Genomic DNA, 21408 nt, shown 5'->3' with positions numbered 1-21408 from the left:
GGTTGTGTGGCAGTGTTGACCAATGGTATTTATTTTAATGCAATTTAATTTTTCAACAGTGTCACTTGTTTTCAGGTTTTAACTAAGTTACTGCTAAAATTTGCGCGGCTGTATAATAACGCTATTTTTCAAATTTGGAGGATGGTAATACTAAAAACCGTAAGCGCGACTATAGTTCAGCCATTTGCTCGACTTTGCGCGGCTTAACAAATTTAACGGCGATTTTATGCGAAATGATATATCCCCGCGGATGCCAAACTTTCCAATCTTGGAAACAGTAACATTACACTTAATATTGAAAAAAAATTAAAGAGAAACTTATACAAAAAATGGCTAAAAACCTTCCCTGGAAATACGTGGTAATTATTTTAATCTGATTGAATAGCTTTGAAATAAACCTGAAGGTTTGGAACGATATTAGACTTCCCATGTATTTACGTCTGTTAATTTACCAATAGGTCTGTCTTTTTAATTATTGGAAACATTTTTGATTTAAAGGGTTTAGAAAAAAATTGTTTTACATTAATATTAAATGTAAAATAAAACAAAAATATTTACTACTCGCAAAGGATGTGGTTTTACGTTTATAATACTAAGAAAGACACAGAAAACTACATAGAGTTAATATGTTTACGCTGGGAATATCATATCTTTAATAATATAATAAATTTTGTAATATAACAAACGAATAAAAATAGGTAAGCTTATTTTAATATTTTCATGCTAGTTTATTAAGATCAATAAGGACTTTAGGCTGTTAGCTGCACCAAAAACAACATAAAATAAACAAAATGAATTAATCCTGTAATAGTAAAGGGGCTGTCCCTCTTTTGCTACACCTGTAAACTTGAAAAGATAGCATAGTTCTAGTTTCTAATTAACTGTGGAAAATGTTCATATAATAGTATTCACTGTTTTGAGACATGACTTATCGGTATGCAAAGTGAGCAATTTAACGAGGAAAATGCATTTTTGCAGCAAGCCACCTTCTTTTTAAAAGGTAAATATCATTGAAATTCCATGCTTATCACTGTTTAGAAAAGGGGTTCTTAACATTTTTTGTATATTTTGCCCTTCTAATTAACATGAATATCAGATTTACCCCCAATATATTAAGTGGTGTTCATTTATTAAAGACGAAAGTAACAAATTAAATCAGTTATATTCAGGGCGCTGGTCTAGAATCCTACCAAAACGAAACACCATTTGGATTAGGGTGCGGGTTAGCGTTTGGGTTAAGGTGGGTCAAGTATTATTATTAAACAAAGAATATAATAATACTTGACCCACCCACACCCGAACGCTAACCCGCACCCTAACTCAAATTTTGCGCGTTGATTTTAGAATTATGGTAGGATTCTAGACCAGCGCCATATTCAGAACTATGGCTGCCTTTTTTGAGTTCATTGTCTGGTAAAGTAGTAGATAATGCAAAACGAATATCAGAGCTAACATGTTAGGTTGGTTTTGTGCTTTAGATTTGATAATAAACAATGCAAAGAAGCTGCTTTGCATAGATTAGCAAATTGAACCAGGATATTCAGAGCTAAAATACCTATCCTTAAATTTACCCCCTAAAGCAGTGGTTCTCAAACTGGGGGCCGCAGTCCATTTGGGGTCCGTGAGACAATTTTCTGGGACCGCGAAGCACCTAACAAAAATCAACTGGACCTCCTGAAAGAGAACATTTTAATTTCATCATGTTTGCGCTCGTCATCAAAAGCTACGATTAGTCCAGATTAGAAACTTTGGATATTGCGCGGGGGAGATGTTTTGCAGCTGAAAAAATGCGCGGCTGAAAATAAACCATCAGGTTACCGAAAGTTGTAAATTGCGAATTTATATTAAACTTACAGCGTTAATAGAATACTTGAATCACTGCGCAGTTTTGGTTGGTGTGCGGGCGCAGTGCGCAGGTAAATATTTAAAAAGCTGGATAGTGTAGCATTTAATATTCAATATTGCCTAATTTGATGTCACTATGCACGTGACCGTTTTCCACTAATGCATGACCAAAACGCCGAACTGTGCGTTTTTAGCGTTTCGCAGGGGATTCTATATGATGCATTATATTATATACGTCTTATAGACTAGCGTTAAAAAATGTTATGCAACTTCGGTATGCAGCCCGGCAATTTTTTTGTGCTTGTTAAGTTTCATACAGAAGTTTACGCGGCTGAAGTTTTGCGCGTTTGCTCGAGTTAGATTTGCGCGGCTGAACACATTTTCTATAAAATGCACGGCTGTGACCGCGACTGAAAGTGCTACTGCTACTGCAGGCCAAACTTTCCAACCTGGCGATTAGTTGTTCATTCATGTGATTGCATGCTTTGAGCTGAATTGTGCATTGTGATGTCATAATGATGCGTTGTGCTAAACTCAGGCAACAACGTTAACATGGTTGGTACTATTTTTTTTTTATATTAGTCAAAAACGGCAATATTTTTAAAGTTTTGCTAGGTTGCCGAATACCCGGGATTATAAAAAAAAATTCCCGGGATTCGGGATTGTTAATTTGCGAGAAATCCCGGGAATTTCCCGTCGAAACATTCCCGGAGAGGAACCCTAGTTGTGCTAATAAGAATTACGTTTCTACAGCTTGCTGTGCTGCCATTGTGGGTTGTACGGTCGCGGTTTTAAAACTTATTGTGATTGCTTCACTCAAATAAAGTGATTTTGTTAGCGTTACAATACTAAATACGGCATCAACAAGCCTACCTAAGACTGTTAGTGCACCCGTCCCATCCAAACGTGTTATTTTATGTTTATTTGTGTGTATTTTTTAAGGGGACCGCAAACAATTGAAAAAATTGCTAGGGGACCGTTGCGTATTTTTTTAAAAAAAGGTGGAAAGTAGGGCAGATCTCGACTAGATTTGCGGCTACACTGCCAAAAAAATCCGGGTGACCGGGTACAACAAAGGTTGAACAAGTGTACGTCAGGTGCACTTTTAAATTTGCGGGTGCACTTTATGATTTTCCAATGCACTCTGTATTGCATAAATTACACCGTAAATGCATGCCGCACAAGCATTTTACATATTTGGGGTGCAGTTTAGATTTTTTTCGAGGTGCACTTTTGAAAGGTTGAAACAAACTCGTGGGTGCACTTGCCATACTTTCCACAGTGGCAGTCTGGAAAGTATGGTAGATCGACAAGATCTATCGGATACACTTTATGATTCTAAACGCACTTTGTTGCATACATTGCACTGTAAACGTATGCCGCACAAGCGTTTTAGATTTTTGGCTCACTTGATGGGCAAAATTGTTTTTTTGGCAGATACCCCCTCCCCACAGAAAAAAAACTTTAATAACTATTTAGTAAAAATTATTCTATGATTAAGTATTCTGGATTCGTTATTCCAGATTAAGAACCTAATATTTTAGAATCCCCTGGGATATCATGCCTGCTGTTTATATTTAAAGCTTGACTTACGAAGACTAGATCTTCACATAAGACTGGGACATCAATGAATCAACATTTGCACTCACTAGTCTGGCAAGTTTCCATAAAGAGAAAATGAGGTCGTTTTGTTGTAGCAATGGCACCAATGTGAATTGATCGTCAGTCAAATAAATAAAACTAACTTTCAGTAGTGGGAGTTTAACATAATTTGTTTGAGATAAACAAAAAAGTGAACCAATATTTTGCTTTAAATGTGTAAATCAACATATGCACTCGCGTTGGCAAGTGGGTGATGGAAAATCACAACCCTGCAAGGCTAAAATGACGTATTAGGTACCTAAAAAATTTGTTAATTTCTCTGCATACCGGTACTGAGATGAAACTTACATATTTTATTAGTACTTCACTAACTGACACTATTTTTTTGCTTCTTATGTTACAGAAATTCCATTCAGTATTGAGGAAGCAGCAGATTTTACAGGACTTACTAAAGAAACAGAAATTGACCAACAAACAAAGTGTAAAGAAGTTACCTTGTTATCAGACCTTGTAGTCTGTATAAGGCTATGTAAATAATCAAAGATCATGTAAAACAACTTTATACTCTCTTAGTCTTGGCCTTAGAAGCTTGCTTTTAAATATGTGCTTCCACTAGGTTTGCAAAAGTTATAGAAGCTAATTTAAATACATTAAATTGCACTTTATAATTTGATCGGATTTTATTTACACTGCAGTCGTTTTACAATGTAGACCGTCCAATTCATCCTAAAGCATAATTTAACTATGTTTTAAGCAGATTAACCAAACTGATGTTTGTCTTAACATGTGACTGGTTTTAATAAAATTGCCTTGGGAATTAAATTATATATTTTTCTTTTTAAAAACATGTGTTTTGTTTTTGTAGCTAAGGAAGAGGACTTTGCTAAAAGTTTAAAGAATCCCAGGTATGTACACCAATAATTTTATTTTTGACTATTTTCTGAATTGAAAAATTTACATTTTCACAGAACATTTCAACGATCTGTCTCAGCATATGTTGGCAGTTCCAAAAGAAATATACTCCAAAGTAAAAATTATATTTTTGTCACACAGATAGTATTATTTTTGTAATGCATTGACAACATATATTTTTCAGAACATTCCAGTTTGTTTTCCCAAGAATCAACACTTGGAAGCCCCCCATTACAAGCTGCACAATCAAATATCTTGCGTAAAAATAAAAGTACATTAAAGAATATTATGAAAATGAAGTACATGTCCAATTCAATGCTCATAAATAGCAGGTATTTCTAAAAGTGCTTTTAAGATATTAGTTTTGTATACCAATATAAAACAAAACAATACTGGTGAAAATTCAATCATTTTTCTCATGTTATCATTGCTGAATTTTTTGTTAAAATTATACAAGTTTCCCTGAACACAGAAAGGCATATTACTTACATTTCCTTTACTAACACTTTTATACAGGTTATTGTACCTTGAGTCATACTATAGTACCCCTGTGGTGATGACATCAATCATACCTTACATTAAAGAATCAAGCACTATAAAGGGGTAGGTATTTATTTAATTTGATATATATCTTTTCTACTAAGTTACCAATGTTCTACAAATTTTCAGGTTTCCAGACCAACAAGATTTTTCGTATAACCCCAAAATGCCAGAATTAGCTATGCAGATGGTTGTTAAAGAAGCTATTACAAAAGCTAACAAAGATGTGGTAAATAAAATTGAATTTATTGTGTTTTTGACTTACATTCTTGTAAAAAATATTGTCAGGGTTTTTAACCAATTGTTTTCTTTTGCCAATCTAACATTTGTATTACCATATCTGACAATAAATGCAGGCGAAAAAAAAATATAAACAATCTTCTAAATGATGACAACATGATAAACCTGCCATGTTGTAAAGTAGGATTGCGTTTTCATTTCGTTATGTTTAGGTCAATGGTTGGCACAAGTTACAAAATTTACAAAACTATTGATACATGGCTTTGTTTTTAATTAAATTTGTATTTTTTACAACTGGCAATCACTGTATTGAAAGCGTTGCTGTATTTTGCATTAGTAGTGAACAAATGAGATAAAACATGTCCCTAGAATGTTATTGCTTTGTTGCATCACAGATTTGCTCAAGGATATAAAGCTTGCCATTATTTACCGAAACCATAACTAAGCTTACCACACACTGGTTAAATTAAACTATCCATGCAGCAAACTATTACCTGGATGATTTGTTTCTACCAAAATAAAAAATGAACCTTTTTTTAAAATTTATGTTTGTGTCAAATATGTTCTGTGCAATATCTGGTTGTCTTTTAATTGGTTTAAATAAGTGGTTCCCAACCTAAAATCAAGATTGTTGCATTGTTATTTGCATAAAAAACGACTTTCTTCATATAAGATATTTCTTTGAGTCCTTTTCTTATAGTTTATTTTTGTTGTGGGAATATTTTAATTTTGGTAGCTTTAAGCGTGAAATATGAATTAAAAATCACTTTCTAATTGACTTGAACCGTGATAAAATATCCCCTTGAAATTTACCTTATTGATTTAACTTGTACACATTGATTTTAATGTAAAAGTTCAAAGACAGAAATCATATGGACGTTCAAGATGATATTTGCGTATAGCCTTAATTTCGAAAACCCAAACACAGGTTCATGATTTGGTGTGGTTAGTTTTAGGTTAGGGGTCTGTGAGCCTTATGTTTTTTAAAAAAGGTTGTGTGACTAAAAAAGGTTGGGAACCACTGGTTTAAATGTATATGTATATATGAAAACTAAATTTGAATCAAAACATAATAGACTATATACTATATAATTATGTTAATCGATAACGTCCCGAAGTCATAGTAAAAAATACAGTCCTATGCTCTGCACATCACATGATTTTAAGGATTTAATCTATTTTTTTACATTTGGACACCATCTCAGTTTGCCTGCACTTTGTTTGAATTTGCCACTTCTTAGTGTTGAGTAGACCCATTAAATATAATGCCAAAAATACAACCAAATCAACAACTTTATAGCGTAAAGAACTAATGATGTTAGTTTCATATATTATTCAAGATTTAAGTTCATTGGAATCTTCATACTGTGTCCCCGTACACAATATAGAGTGTAATTAAACCGATATTGTCGCAATGTAATATTTCGAAAACATGAAACTTTTTAGCAAAAGTTTTTGCAGGTATCCTACAAGTCACTGCTGGATCCATCCAATCGTACAGCCATTGCAGGTGAGTTAAAAAAAATTATTGTAAAACAGAAACTATGTAACACACTTCTGTTCAGTATATAGTATATAGTAATATATAGCATATAATTGGGTGTCGCTCTCAAGTTACATATGACTTGAAAGTAAAGGGACCAACCAAATTCCACAAGGGTTGTCTTTTGGTTAAAAAAACTGCCACTCCCGGTTTAGTAGATCGGGTTTATCGCAAATGCCAATGTCAGCCTAGTTCTTATACCGAACTTATCTTTAGTCTGGGATATGCTTAAAAAATATGTATACTTATTTCCACAGTGCCAACTGATCTGAGTAGTGCCGAGTGGATGACTGGAAAACATCGGACTGTTCTTGCATTGAATGGATACATGGTATGTGATAATTAGGGGGCACATGGCCATGACCCGCCCCATCCAAACTGTACTTTTTTGTACACATTTTGACTGTCTAATTAATTAAAAAAAAATTGGTTTTATCCCAAAGGCGTCATATGTCCAATTGCACCATCAAAATTAGAATTTTAGGCGCTGGTCTATAACCCTACCACTGTACCACAACGCACATTAACATGGTTTGGATGCGGGATAGCACATGGGTGTGGGTGGGATTCTTATTAAATTATTATTATAATAACAATTGAGTCAGTGTGACCCACCCACACTCAAATGCTAACCCAAATGTTGTGCGTAGATTTAATAATTGTTTAAACGGTAGGATCCTAGACCAGCGCCAGTTTTGACGACTGAAACCATGTAAAGGCGGTTTTAGCTTTACGAGAATCGATAACATTTTTGTATTATAGCTTTTGTATCGAAAGAAACCGCTACCCAACCTAAAAGTTAACAAAATTGTGTAGTGGTAAAAATATTTATTTTTTTATGACGTCACATTTAATGTGACTTTGTGACATCACCTTGTGACGTAATACAATAGTATGCTTATTTTCGAGCAAAAAAGGACCAATCTTGGAAAAAAATAGAAACAAGTGTTTCTCAACGGATTTGTATTTTTTGGGGTCTACATATCAACCAAAAAAAAGTTCCAGCTCATCCGGCCTGGGGAAAGTCCCCATTTTGGATTTTCAAAATGGCCGCCATAAAATACAGGTTTTTGCTCATATCTCAGCTTCTACATCATTTATGAAAGAGATCATGGTGTTAAAGTAAATGGTTTGAGGGTTAAGGAACCAAATAGAGCATTTTAAACCTTAGTTAGTCGTGAAGACTATAGACGGGGTGTGGAGGTGCGGGAATTCACCATCAGGTGGAATTCAATATTTATTTATTTATTTAGATTTCAGATCGTCAGTGTTTGTAATATTTGTATAGCTATTTAGGCCAAATTTGTTTTCAATTTACTATTATCAGTACAAGTATGTATTTTTATGCATGTGTTGTTTCGCTTGACCTTTATTATGCTTTAAATATGGCTGCGAAACATGGACTACTTTTATTTAGGAGGTATATTCCAATCAAACAACTTATAGATATGAAAACGGAGATTTCATTTAAAACAACAGATCTTATATGGCTGAATGTATGATTACCTATACCTAATGCACTTGAGACCAAAATAAGCCATCCTAACGGGTCTGGATTTATGCACAAGTATCATACCGGTTTGGTGGAGAAGTCGACGATCGAGTTTCTGCCGATCATTCTTAATGATCCAAATGATCCCCAAATGATGTCAACAGTTTTTATACTACACCCAGAAAATGTATATCTAGCTGTTCACATGATATTCCCGTAATAATAAACTTCGATCAGCCATTGTGGATTAAAGCAATACAGATAGTTAAAGAAAGGCAACTGCCAGTTGTCGTCAGACTCGGAGAATTTCATCTCCAGAAGAGCTTTTTGGGTTGTATTGGACATATAATGAATTGTTAGGCAATACCTAGCCGCAGGACGATTGACACCACCTTCAGGCAGTAACATCTATGCTTTACATATTTGCAGCAGCCAGTGATGGCCATTATGTCAAAAGTGGAAGGCTATATCTACTAGAAATGTTTGACTAAAAGACAAATTTCCACATACATACGAGATGTTTCGGACGAATGGATTTCACACAACTCGTAACAGTGATGAACAGTTTTCCGACATGACAACAGAGAAGACTCTTATGCGGAAAACCAAATATAAAGGTAGTCTCACAAGCGGCAGGCTTCGCCACACAAACTCAGTAAAAGTTTGGGTTTCTAGCTTATCACACTTAAAGCATCTTGAGAGGCTGATGGATGAAAGAGTCGATTTTAAAAGATACAATCAAAGTTACAAAGATTTGGCAAAAATACGTCTACAGAAAGACCATGAATGTTTCACTACGATGGTTGAATGGTTTACGTATCACAATTATTTTATACCAGTAAACGATCCTCTTGTGATAGCTTCACTCTCAACAGGACTGACTACAACCGACACAAATTCTGTTAACTGTGAACAAGCATGGCATATTGGCCAAATTATCCAAGAAATTTTGGACCATGCTTCTCACCTCGAACCTATTAAAACTTCTATAAAAGCAAACCACCAAGTTCTCCTGAAAAACATATAAAAGTTGGACCTAAAAAGGTTTACGTTGAAAAAAAAAACAGTTCTCTTTAACCGACTTATTGTTCTTGCTGAAAGAGATAGAGACATCGAAAGAGCATTTAAATATGAGATGAAACCTGTTCCGTTAGCTTTGTTTAGGATGGACAAGTTAATGAGAAAACCAGAAAAATCTAAATTTGGTCAAATGTTCACGTTATAGACCAGGGGTCGGCAACCTTTTCTAGTCGCGGGCCAAAACCAACCCCAGAAAGGTCTCACAGAAAATGGCGCAACGGTAAAGAAGCGCTGATCTAGTTCAAAACTTCAAAAGACAGCATCAAAACGTAAACAAACCGGATGTAGAAGGTCTATTAGCGCGAAAGTTTTTCGCATAGTCAAAAAGTATTTTAAATGGACTCGTGCTTAGTTTGTTGAAGTGTCATCATTGTACGATTAACAGCTGCATTTGCTAAAAAAATGGACTCGGAGAGATTTTGAATATGCAGCTCCCTTTAACATATGAGTGACAGTATGCGGGCCATATAAAAGGCCAGGTAGGCCACATCTTCCAAACCTTAACCCGCCATTATAAGTCCAATACAACCCAAACAGCTCTTTAGGAGATGAAATCCTCCGAGTCTGACGACAACTGGCAGTTGCCTTTCTTTAACTATCTGGATTTGCCCGCTTTTCTCAAGAAAAGTAAATGGTCCTCCGAGGACGCTCAAAAATGCCAAAAATGTTTCAAGTTAGTTGCTTATACTTTCAACAAGACTTTTAGGCGAGACTTGGTATTTATTTCCAAAAAAATACTGTAGCCACGAAACATGCTGAAATTGCCTTATAAGTTCTACCTTTTTCATTGTTGTTGCAAACATTGCGCCAGAAAAATTGCAACCGAACCTCACATGTAAAAAGGCCATTTATTAAAGCGTGTGTGACTATTCACTTTAAAACTTAGGATTTTAAATCGTCCCTTATAACTCTCTTCGTAGCAAAATGTCCTCTTTTTGGGTGCTGAAAATATGGTAGCCCTATTAAAATCAATATGCTGTAAATGCAAAGCTGGAAACCAATGTAGCCATAACAAATTTAATTGCAGAAAATACTTTATACCATGCGTTACTGTATGTGGCTATTGCAGTGGTAACTGTTCCAACAGTAAAGAGACCTACGAGAGTGATGAGGATTGTTCAGTTGATCGGACTTAATATAATTGTAAAATTAACTGGCTTTAAGGCTTTGTTTATTAGTGAGTGTATTACCCTTTGGTGTTAGTTGACCGAAATTTAGAAATTACTATAAATTGTCGATACTGTATAATATTAATCCAGTGACTGCATGGCCGTTTGTGGAAGTCTTTTTTTAGAAATGATGTATTTGTAATTCTTACACCCCTCAAAATAAATAGCAGAAATGTTCAAAAACGTGAAAAACACAATGGCGACCACTGAGTGTACTTCTTAATGCTCTATTTCGGTTCCTTAACCCTTAAAACATATACTTTAACACCATAATCTCTTTCATAGATGATGTAGAAGCTGATATATGAGCAAAAACCTGTATTTTATTGCGGCCATTTTGAAAATGCAAAATGGGGACTTTCCCCAGGCCGGATGAGCTGGAACTTTTTCTGGGTTGATATGTACATGTAGACCCGAACTAATACAAATCCATTGAGAAACACTTGTTTCTAATTTTTTCCAAGAGAAAGTGAAAAATAGGGATACTACAAAACTTCTTGCGCTTGATAATGATGGCCACATGTAACATTTGTTTTGTTGCCAAACGTCTCCGAATGCTGTTTGTCGTTGATCTTAACATAAATTAAAATATTGCGGTTCTTGGTTAATGGTTATAAATGCAACCTTTACACGCACGCTGCCTCTGTCATTACCTATGCCATGTGTGTTTGGCGCATTTTCACGTCGATTAAATTTGGGCTAATAATCCTGTGAAACCAAACTTTCATTTCATTTTAGTAGACACCACACCTGTTTTTTGTCCAGGTCAGCGTAATCGAATACACGAAACCCAGTGAATTGCGATTCAATTTAAACCTGAAGTTTTCCCAAAGTTTTCCATCTGTAAGTTTTATAATTAGATTTATTTAGAAATTGTGAGTTAAAACTAATTTAGTTTTTCCTTAAAGAAGCTAACCGGTGTTTAATCTTTTGAAACGTTATTTGCAGCACTATCCAGGTAATACAAATGTACTAACAGTAAAAACGCAATCAAATAAAGATTGAGAACATCTGCATTTTATTAAGTTTAAAAATAAAATTTTCTTTTATATAAGAATTTTAATTGATATAATATATGGTTTTAAATGAAAAAATCCTTTAGTTTTATCAGTCTCTAAATAAGGTCAAATTTTACGATCCAATACTTACCACTGATAAAATGTGTAACTTTTTAGTTCGTAAGTGCGCCTGAATAAAAATAGTCAACCAGTCTAAAAACAGGAACTTTTACCGCATACCATCCGGCCACAACGCACAGGTAAACATTTTAGTAACAGAAGCGAACTACAAATCCTTATATCCTGTAACCAGCGCACGTCCACTATTGTCAGGTCGGCATAACCCTGTCCAAGGTGCGGTCGTTGCAGCAGCGCATGCAGAGGGTGGCGAGGAGCTTCGATTTTCACACGGGGGTGCTTGACATGGCGGTAGCCTTCTTCTACCGACTCGTGTTCGCCTGCAAGATCGCCAAGACGAACCGGCACATGGTGACTGCCGCGTGTCTCCTGCTGTCGGCCAAACTGCACGGCGACCTCCGGTCGGGCGAGGCTGGGCAAGTTTTGTCGGTGAGTGGAAGGGAAGTCATCATTTAAAGTTTTTGGCCATTTTCCTGTTTAACAAAATGGCTATTGTGCTATACTACGAATTAAAAAATTACAAACGTGGTGGTTAGGTCCGATTTTTCCAACAAAATATCGTAATTACTGAATAAGTTACTAAAATCACATTTATGACCCAAATTCTGGGAAGCGCCGATGATTATGAAGCTTCGACAGGAATGACCCAGAAAATATGTCATATATCATTGATTATAGTCAGGGTTATATACCTTTAGTCGAATTTAATTTATATTACTATGCATGGATCTGTAATGTAGCTTAATAATAATGAATCCCAAAGCAAAAAAGGTCACATTAATTGGTGGTGATACAAGTACGCATCGAAACGTCTTTATCGAGGTGATGTTAATAAATTCGACCTTTATGGCTTTGAGATTAATTATAAAGCTTCATTTATTACGATGAATTTTTTTGTTTGAAGCGTTACTTTCAAATGATCTCTTTCGAACTTAGCCGCTCGACTCAAAATGGTAGTGTTAGAAAAAAATTTCAGGGTTGTATTGAGTATGAATTCGCAATATGAATCGCATTAAAGCAGTTCAGTAGAGACTTTTTTGAGTAATTTTTTACCCTATTACCAATCCCTGTTATCAGCTTACAATGTTCTATCCTATATAGTTAGTCTTATCTTTGTAAAACTAAGCTGGTATCCAATCTAAAATTACGCGTAAAAAGTCAATCTAAATGAATTAAAGTGATATTTTAAAATATATAGAAACACGAGTGGTTCACAAGAAACAATTAAGCTCAACCAGCTTTGCTTGAGAAGTAGTTCATCTTGCGAACTTTTAAACATTTGAGTGTATTTTGTAATCAATTCGGCAAGTTTGTCACCATGTTTTTTTGCTATTTTTTCCAGGCGCTCGAACATTCGTTTAAAGCAGGGAAAGACGAAATACTTGCAGTCGAGTTTTCCGTGTTTGCTGCTCTTGATTTTTCGTTGATCAAATGATCTTTGCTAAAAGTCCTTCTTAGACGAATGCAAATATGGAATTTATTTAAAGAAAAGGTCACCATGCGAGAACCTTACAAGAAGGAATGCAAGGTCAATAGAAATGAAATTGACTGAATACTTATAAAACGATTTTGCGTGTTATTTTGTCGTTATCGTTTTGCACTTACATTATGTGCCGCCAATAAAATGTTTGCCACTGTGTTTATGTTTAAAGATTTAACGCCATGTTTATCGCAAACCTAAGTTACAACTCTATGTTTTACCCGTGCACACCTGCGAAACATATGACGATCGACAATGGACATCAAAAGTTCCAGGCTGCCCAGAGAAAAATGAGCGCTTTATAATTAAACGCACCGAAGTCGCCGATTATTTGGCGTTATACATTTTTTCTGCCCGATCATCCCATTGCCTATCACTACATTTTTTGGCATTATTTTGTCCATTTTTTAGCATTATTTCCATGAACTTAGGACTTAGGTTTATATATTTTTTAGACGATTTTAGATCTTATCTTATCGTGGTTAGAAAGCAGTTGCTGTATATTTATACTCCAGGTGTTAAGTTAAAAATGCTGTTTTTAAATTTGACTTCCGGCGATTGAACGTAACATAGGTTTTAGTTTTAAATAGTAAGGAAATAAGTTACCCCTTGTTTATTACATAAGGGTAAACTGCTTGTCTCGATGTACCAATTTTGTTTATTTCTACTCTAAAAAGTGCAATTAAAAAAACGTAAGAATTTTCGGTGACGTCGCGACACACCTCGTATGGTCTTGCGGTACACCGGTTGCAAAGCACTGCTAGAGTAACTATAGACTGATCTATTCGGTTTAGATGTTTGGGTCGACCGCTAGACGGAGTCCTACACAATGCTTAGTTTACAATAAAAATCGCCCAAACGCGCCCCCAAAAATCACGTAACACCCATGTAATGTGCTATGAATTTAAAGTTTGGCCTTAGTTTTTACTCTATATAGACACTCTTCATTGCAGGACTGTTCATTATAAGAGTAGCTGTTCGGGGCCCAAAATTCTATATATATAATGGGACCAGCAAGAAAGGTTTTATTGCAAAAAGGTTGGGGAAACGTTTGATAGTATAATGAAACGCATTATGACGCTTCATGCTTAGCAAGTGTATTAGAAAATCGAATAATGCGTTTTTGTTTATTTTATTTTTTTTATGATGAAACTTAAAGATTATAATAGTTATACAAAAGTTAGAGAATTATGGTTTAATAATAATGCAAGTTGTTCACTAGAACCAATCGATAAAAGATTCGATTTCATACATAAATACTGGTTGGCGTCCGACCAATGACATCATTCAACTTGCTGATTTTACCTTAAGTCATTTAGGTGACGTGTGCTGCAATACAAGGTGATTACTGCGATACGCATCGTAAATCACAATGGCCTTTAATGCCACTGTCGCGCTGTTGTCTAAGAAGTGACGCCCTGAAATGACCCAGGAGGTTTTCATCCTCCTCAAATTAAGCAAGAATTTTTTTTTGTCCTTTTTTGCTTGTCCAAACAAACTTTTTTATTCAAAAGTGAAATTAAGGTGTTTAAATGAAAAGACAATTTGAAAATGAACTTTAGCATATAAGACAAATTTTCCGTAATTAAAATAGGCCTACTTAATATTTGTTTTACAATATTTTGTACTTGAAACAAATTATCCACTAGTCATAGCCTATGCTGCCTGTCAAACCTATCCGTTTGAAATTCCTCTTTTTCTTATGACGCGTGAACAGTAGAAAAATATTTTGCAATAAGATGTTGAAACCAATAAATTTAGAACTATATTCTACCAATGACAAAAACAAAAATCGGTTTTCCCCATACAAATCATTGTCGGATGTTTTTGATTTAAACAGAATAAATGCCGCCAAAGAATGTTAGGACACAAAACCGGAAATTGAAAAAGCGAAGCGGCGACTAACAAAACCTAGTGTAAACCGATTTGTGCGTCCAATGCATCATCGCAGCCGGATATTTTTGTTCCAGAATAGCGTAATTTATGATCGGCGCTTGTCTCAAGGTTATTTAGGTGCGAAATGAGTTCGTGCGCGCGAAGTTCAGGACACAATTACGACTGTCTGCCATGCGTACCGCGTTAATTAGTCAAACTCCTTAACGCATATTGCCTTTCTAGGGTGGTTTTAATGTCTAGTACAGCATATTTATTATTTTGTGTTGATTTGTGATTGTATTGTTCAGCGCATTTCAACCATCGAGCGGTTTACAACGGAGAATTGCATACGCCATTTTGAATTTTATTTGTGCATAATTCCGCAGGGTAAAACGCAATACGATTGTCGAAAAACCTTCGCTGAAACAAACAAGGTTTAGATGAGGCATATCGCGTAACACAAACATTTTTTATTCAATTTAAAAGTTCTTAAGTGAACTATAGCTTTATTAATGCTGACATAATTGTTTTAATGTAACCTGAATGGTCTTTGATATTTGAAAAACATGGGATTTAAAATATTACATTAAAGCAATCTCTATATAAATAAACAACATTCTATTAATTCCTAAAAGTAGGTGAAAGTTTTTTTTTGGTTGCGACGGCCAATCAAGCCGTCCAGGCGTACACTGTGGTTTGTTTAAAAACGGACGTGTTTCTGTTATTGAAAGTGCATTGTCGCGCTGCTTCCTGGCCTATGATATACACCTGAGTGCGCCAAATACGACGAGGGGCAGCAATCAGTCAATTGCGATCTCCCTCGCTCACCATCCTCGCAGCACGGTCACCTCCCTTTTTCTTCCTCGGGCCACTCTCCGCCGAAATGCGTGGCTTTCCTGGAAAGCGAAGCAAGCGCCGTCGCAAACTATAACGGCTGGTGAGCACTTGCAGTCGCACGTTTGCCGGTCAACGAGCACCTTACAGGTGTTCAACGTTAGTTGAAGTTTTGTTCAAGCAAAGGCAGCAACCTGCTCAGGTTTATCTGAAAAAGTTTAGCATTTTCGATAGTACATTTTTATAAAGTGGCTTAACATTTTAAAAATTTGCTAGAACTAAAACAAAAATATATCAGCAAATGTAATTCAGAAATTAGCACATGCGATTTAGCTATTAGCACATTATTTAGTTGCCTTATTTATGTGGCCAGCTAACATAATAAGTAATTTACGGTGAATTTTTATGGTAATTTCCAAATTGTCAGGAATAATTAAGGCCGCTTCTTGATAAATTACCAATAAGCACTTGGATAAAATAACAACTTGGTCAATGCTCGGTCCATGAAATATTTCAAACGATATTATTTACATATCGTCCATCTCACGCTGACAACGTAAAACTCTCTTTGTGATGGCAAAACCGAAGCTGCAAAACCTTGAGGTCGCAAATGAATCGACGTTCGCAGGTAATTTTATTTAAAAAATTAAAGATAATATTTATTTTAACCGAAATAAACTTATCGCATACAAAAATACCAATAGGCGAATAACTTTCTTTAAAATATATTTTTACGTTTGTAATATATGTAAAACATGAAAGGTTTATTATAAACAAAAATTACATAACATGAAATTCATCAAAATAGTTGTTATGAAAATACAAATCAATTCTTCGCCTCTTCAGATCAAACCAGCCATAGCAGCAACATCTTTGATGACAGTTTTGATCTTGAGGAATTCATGATAGGTCAGTCTGCATTTCTCGGAGGTCTTGCCAACTTCACGGGGTCCACCCAACGTTTCGTTGTTAATCCGAGTATTCCCCAAGGCATATTAGCAACGAATAACCAAATCAATGTTGAGGAATGCTCCAACCAAGGTTTTCCAGAAGACGAAAACTTACTTCACAGCCTTTCAGATTCCTACGACATTTTACAGGATTTTAAAATGAAATCGAATTCCAAGAACGGTAATCCAACCTCCAACCCGTCGTCTAAACAGAAACATTCATCCGCTGATGGGGATACGCAAGAAATGTCCCCGGTTAAAATGATGAGCCATCGACGCCGCGACTACAGCCTAAGCAACGATAGCGGAGTAGAGGGATGTGGCACCATGGAAACTACTGGCATCTTATCCTCTTCAAACAACCTGCCAAATATAGAGCTTAACTCTAAGCGCCAGACCCTGGTCGATACAAGAAGTGAGGGACAAACCCAAATCTTTGGTGGCTATGTTCCGGCTGCTTTTGATTCTTCAAATGCCCCCTGTGATAAAGGAGCTACTTCTATCGACACCAACTACTCTGGTATCCATGGCGACCGCAACCTCTCTAACGACTCCAACGTAGATTTGCATTCATCTAACACATCTTCCAGGAAGAATAGTATGGATGCAGAAATTGGCGGAGGATTTGACGGCGAGATTTATGGAGGAGGAGAGATGTTCAGCCCCGAGCAGTACATTCATGGAGAAATGGGAGAAATAAAAAATTCTAGTAAGAAAACAGCCTACAACGAGAAGTGGGGAGTCAAGGTACTTAAAGGTAAGCCCTCGTTTATAGCATATGTTGGCTGTGAACATTTTTGCAAAAATTTATTTCGCCAGACACTGTTTTGATATCTGTTTGTCGATAAAAGATTTAAGACCTCAGAGATCTCTTTGCGTGAGTTTTATTATTGTTGTTTCGGCTAAAACGCCGGTCTCCCTATCAAGTCAGGCCCGATGTCGCGCAGGCGGCAATTAACAGCACAATGCGACTGCCTATCAATCCGATAGTTAACGTGACTACCCTGGCTCGATTAGAAGTGAAGCACACAATAGACGTCAATTAACAGCGAAATGTAAAGAACATGGACAGTCGCGCCCCCAGGGGTTGTTTCTTTGACGCCTGCTTTTAACTAACGGCGCGATATCTGTCACTCGCCCTCCCTTGTTGTTGATTATCGTGCAAGGCATATTCGATGTCATAAAATGGTGGTTTATACTTTTTTTTCCAGTTATTAATATTAATAATTTATAAGTGTCACAATAGTGGTACAAAAGTGACACGGTTGATCGGATTGACTATTAAAACAATCCGACCTCGGTTCTTGTATATATAATGTTTTCATTACACTAAAGCAATCATATTAAACAGTTGATTTAACGAAAGTGGCCAACATATAAAAAACAAAAAATACAAATGGTTATTTCTATTGTTGAAAACGCAAACTCGTTTTTACTTCAAAAACGTTAGCGCAAACTTTTATCAAACATACACGCTTTTTAAGCACATTTACTTTCTTTACAAATTGCTGGGAATATAGTGCTGCGCCACAAGCTTTTTGCCAGACATTTGTAAGTTATCGAAGTTATATAAAACGTGAGATTTTACGTTAGTGTTAACCCTCGATCCATTTCCCCACAATCTTCCCTCACAAAATCCACGTTTCCGAAAACCACTTTCCAAGAACTGCGGAAGTCTCTCGCCCCTCGATGCGCACCCCATAACCAGTTCTGAGTGCTGCTTTCTCCTGAAAGTGGTTTCTAATTGTCGCGTTGCAGGCAACGTTGCTCCTGTACCTGACGTTGACCGATGATGACCGGCAGCTCGTAGGGATTATCCGCAAATTCGTCCCTCCTCGAAAGGCCTGTAATGTTTACTTGTGTTTAGAGCGGTGATCCGCCCCTGGGAAAGCGAGCGCGCCACTTTGTATATCTTAGTCGCCCCGAACCCTTTGTCTCTGCCTATTACGTGTTGCAACCGTAGAAGCGAAACGTCGCAATTGTACCCCCGTGTTATTTTTCGGACTTGCCTTTCCTGGAAGCTTGCGCGATGTGTTGGGGCAATTAAAGTAGTTGGACTGTTTAGTGTCGTATGCAAAGATTTTAAAACGAAACAACGCTTAACCGACTAGGTTGCGGTCTATGTTACTAAGTTAATTAAGTAAATTGTAAACTTGAATCATCATATTTTACCTAGATTTCCAATATGTTTTCTTGTAAGTTTTGCCTAATGGTTTTAAGATTTAAGTGGATCTAATATTCTTCTTTATCTTCTTTTCTTCGGAAATCCAAATGTGTACTAAACATTTTGTTAATTTTTAATTTCGTTTTGCTTAATTTTTTTATTCGAATATAGCTTGGTGTACCGAGATGAACATATCGCCCCACTTCGAGAAGCAGACGGCGGTCGAACTTAACGAGATGCTTTGTCGCTTCTGGAGCGAAGTGCGCAAGTCAAATGGCGACTACTACGGACGCAACAGTCTTTTCAACCTCCGGGCCATGATCAACAAACATCTTAAAGGGAAGCCTTACTGCGTTGCTTTCGATATTGTCACCGACGAAAGATTCAGGTCGGAAATCAATTGCAATGTACATTATACTTCCTAGTCCAATAAATTCTGTCTTGAATAGCTTTCTTAAAACCACAAATGCGTATTGTGTTAGTAACTGCCCAGTAACCTAAACCATTTTTGGTGCTTTTTAACAAACTGACGTTTTTTATAGAACATCCAACGAGCGATTGGAGACGCAACTAAAGCTGTTAAAGGGCATCGGTAGGACAATAACGCACAAGCAACCTATCTCACTCGCTGACCTTCGGAAAATGTACGACAGCCAAGTATTGAGCACATCCAATCCCTTGGCTCTGCTAAGAAAGGCAAGTGTGTAGGCCTATAACGAAACCTAGATATTATATTTTACGTCTCTTATTACATAAATCAAATGTAAATTTAAACGAGAACACAAAGCAAAATATCAAACTCGTCTTTGTAAAAAATTGTAATACTTCCCTTTTTTAATTTTACTTTTTTATTCGAAAGAGGTCTTCTAATTCCCTTATCCTTTACCTCTCCCGCAGGTCTGGTTCGAAATTACACTCCACTTTTGCCATAAGGGTTCCGAAGCCCAAGAGAAGTTGAAGAAAACCTCATTCAACGTCTATCGGGATGTCAACGGCCTGCGATACGTAGGAAGACTTATGCACGCCGCTGGAGATTCGGAGGAGGTTAGTGTCCAAAAAGTGTATTGTAAATGGATGCAACAAGTTGTTTTAGTATACAAACAATCTAATCAGCAATATAACATAACCTTACAGATATCCGAATTTTTACTAAAACTTAATTGTATTACTCTTTTCAAGATTCGAATGTACGAGACTGGAGGTGATCTTTGTCCGGTTCGTAGCTACGAGCTCTACCTATCTAAACTCCACGCTCAGCAACCTAGGCTTTTCCAACAACCGAGAAGAAAGTCTACCCCGGACTCGCCCATGTGGTACGGAAAAGCACCAATAGGAGAGAAGGCCCTTCAGCAAATGATGGCGAATATTTCAAGTAGGTTATTAAACCAATAAACCCGCTGTGGGTCGTCTTTAACCCTCGAAGACATACACTATGAAAAATATTTGATAGAAAACACATTAAAGAAATAATTATATTTGTAAGGCAAAGCACAATAAAATTGCTTAACCGAAAGGATTAAACAATAAAAAAACCTATTTTATTTAAGATTCGGCTCACCTATCAAAGAGATATACTAATCACTGCGTTCGAACAACTGCGCTCGAGCAATTTAGTTCCTCTCGGCGAAAGAACGGTCGGGCGCCTCCAAAGGTGATGTCCATGTCAAACACACAATCTGCTGTTAGTGCACCTTCGATGCAGAATTCCAGTAAGACACATGTCAAATCAGCTTCTTTACACACTCCTTACTCTAACATCCCGGGACACCAGTCCATGAAAAACGAAAATCGGAATTTGCTGTCAAGCGAAAGTTTTCTTCCTTCTACGTCGGCGGAAACTTCTACCAGCAACACCAGTGACACATTCGCCATCAATCAGTCTTACTACGCAAAATCGTATCCGTCACAGGAAGGTTATCCTATAGAGTGCACGCGGGCAACAAAACGAAGCTTTCCTGACGACTTTTCTGTGTGCCCCCCTCCTGCCTATGGCACCAGCCAAAATGCAGTCTCGCCTCCCGAAAAGCGATCCAGAGTAGAGTTGTCTAACAGTTACGGTTATGAACAACCACAACAGCAGCACTTTTTATCAAACGACGGCTATCAGTTTCAGAACTTGGATGCACAGAAGCGTTACCTCAACAGCTTTACGGAACTGAGCAACAGTGGCCAAGAAAATGTTAACGTTATGGCATACTACAAAAACTATAGCGACGATAGTGGAACTGGACGCTCGATAATCTCGCCAAATTCGACCGCAACTACCCAAGACGACTATCAGATATTTTCTCTCCCGTCGTTATCGTTCGAAGCAGACGCTTTGCAGGGAATCGCACATGATATCATCCCCAACACAGAAATTACAAGTAAAGATTTGGTTCCTTTGTCGAATTGTGCGTTTTCCCAAATGCCGAATAACTCCAATTCTCAGGCATACGACCGGCGACAGTACTGTCATGATTTGACATCGTTAGGTGCGGCATCAAATAACAACAAATTAACGAAGTTTTAACTTCTTGTTTTTCGCAGACATTTAGGAAATTTAA

The 21408-nt window shown here is 36.7% G+C and overlaps 2 protein-coding genes across 4 annotated transcripts; both read left to right on the top strand.

The window, feature by feature from the left end:
* Positions 1-861: 861 nt before the first annotated feature.
* Positions 862-13171, top strand: LOC146133135 (uncharacterized). 3 transcript variants are annotated; one of them, XM_083397419.1, is made up of 12 exons: positions 862-1000; positions 3851-3928; positions 4313-4352; positions 4416-4474; positions 4544-4691; positions 4876-4962; positions 5029-5128; positions 6601-6649; positions 6940-7013; positions 11189-11266; positions 11755-11988; positions 12902-13171. In XM_083397419.1, exons 1-12 carry the CDS (start codon positions 937-939, stop codon positions 12992-12994), a joined length of 1104 nt encoding a protein of 367 aa, XP_083253545.1. In that variant the 5' UTR covers positions 862-936; the 3' UTR covers positions 12995-13171. The 3 variants fall into 3 exon arrangements, with proteins under 3 accessions (XP_083253545.1, XP_083253544.1, XP_083253543.1); XM_083397418.1 differs by having other exon boundaries at positions 6592-6649; XM_083397417.1 differs by having other exon boundaries at positions 6586-6649.
* Positions 13172-16321: 3150 nt separating this feature from the next.
* Positions 16322-21399, top strand: LOC146133134 (uncharacterized). Its single transcript, XM_083397653.1, has 8 exons — positions 16322-16376; positions 16595-17455; positions 19034-19250; positions 19405-19558; positions 19760-19906; positions 20042-20234; positions 20410-21228; positions 21392-21399. The coding sequence occupies exons 1-8, from the start codon at positions 16322-16324 to the stop codon at positions 21397-21399; spliced, it is 2454 nt and encodes an 817-aa protein (XP_083253779.1).
* Positions 21400-21408: the final 9 nt, after the last annotated feature.

Source organism: Ascidiella aspersa, chromosome 9 (genome assembly GCF_963924565.1).
Source record: "Ascidiella aspersa chromosome 9, kaAscAspe10.2, whole genome shotgun sequence".
In the NCBI taxonomy this organism is placed as follows: Eukaryota; Metazoa; Chordata; class Ascidiacea; order Phlebobranchia; family Ascidiidae; genus Ascidiella; species Ascidiella aspersa.
This window is presented reverse-complemented; position numbering and strand designations above follow the sequence as displayed.

What these genes read in the sequence shown, in the direction of transcription:
- LOC146133135 (XM_083397417.1), top strand. Translation starts at nt 937, where the DNA reads ATGCAAAGTGAGCAATTTAACGAGGAAAATGCATTTTTGCAGCAAGCC. An exon ending in AAAAGTTTAAAGAATCCCAG is followed by an intron (nt 4,353 to 4,415) that starts GTATGTACACCA and finishes ACATTTTCACAG; the next exon opens with AACATTTCAACGATCTGTCT. An exon ending in CAAAAGCTAACAAAGATGTG is followed by an intron (nt 5,129 to 6,585) that starts GTAAATAAAATT and finishes GAAACTTTTTAG; the next exon opens with CAAAAGTTTTTGCAGGTATC.
- LOC146133134 (XM_083397653.1), top strand. Translation starts at nt 16,322, where the DNA reads ATGGCAAAACCGAAGCTGCAAAACCTTGAGGTCGCAAATGAATCGACG. An exon ending in AAATGAATCGACGTTCGCAG is followed by an intron (nt 16,377 to 16,594) that starts GTAATTTTATTT and finishes TCGCCTCTTCAG; the next exon opens with ATCAAACCAGCCATAGCAGC. An exon ending in CCTTGGCTCTGCTAAGAAAG is followed by an intron (nt 19,559 to 19,759) that starts GCAAGTGTGTAG and finishes CCTCTCCCGCAG; the next exon opens with GTCTGGTTCGAAATTACACT.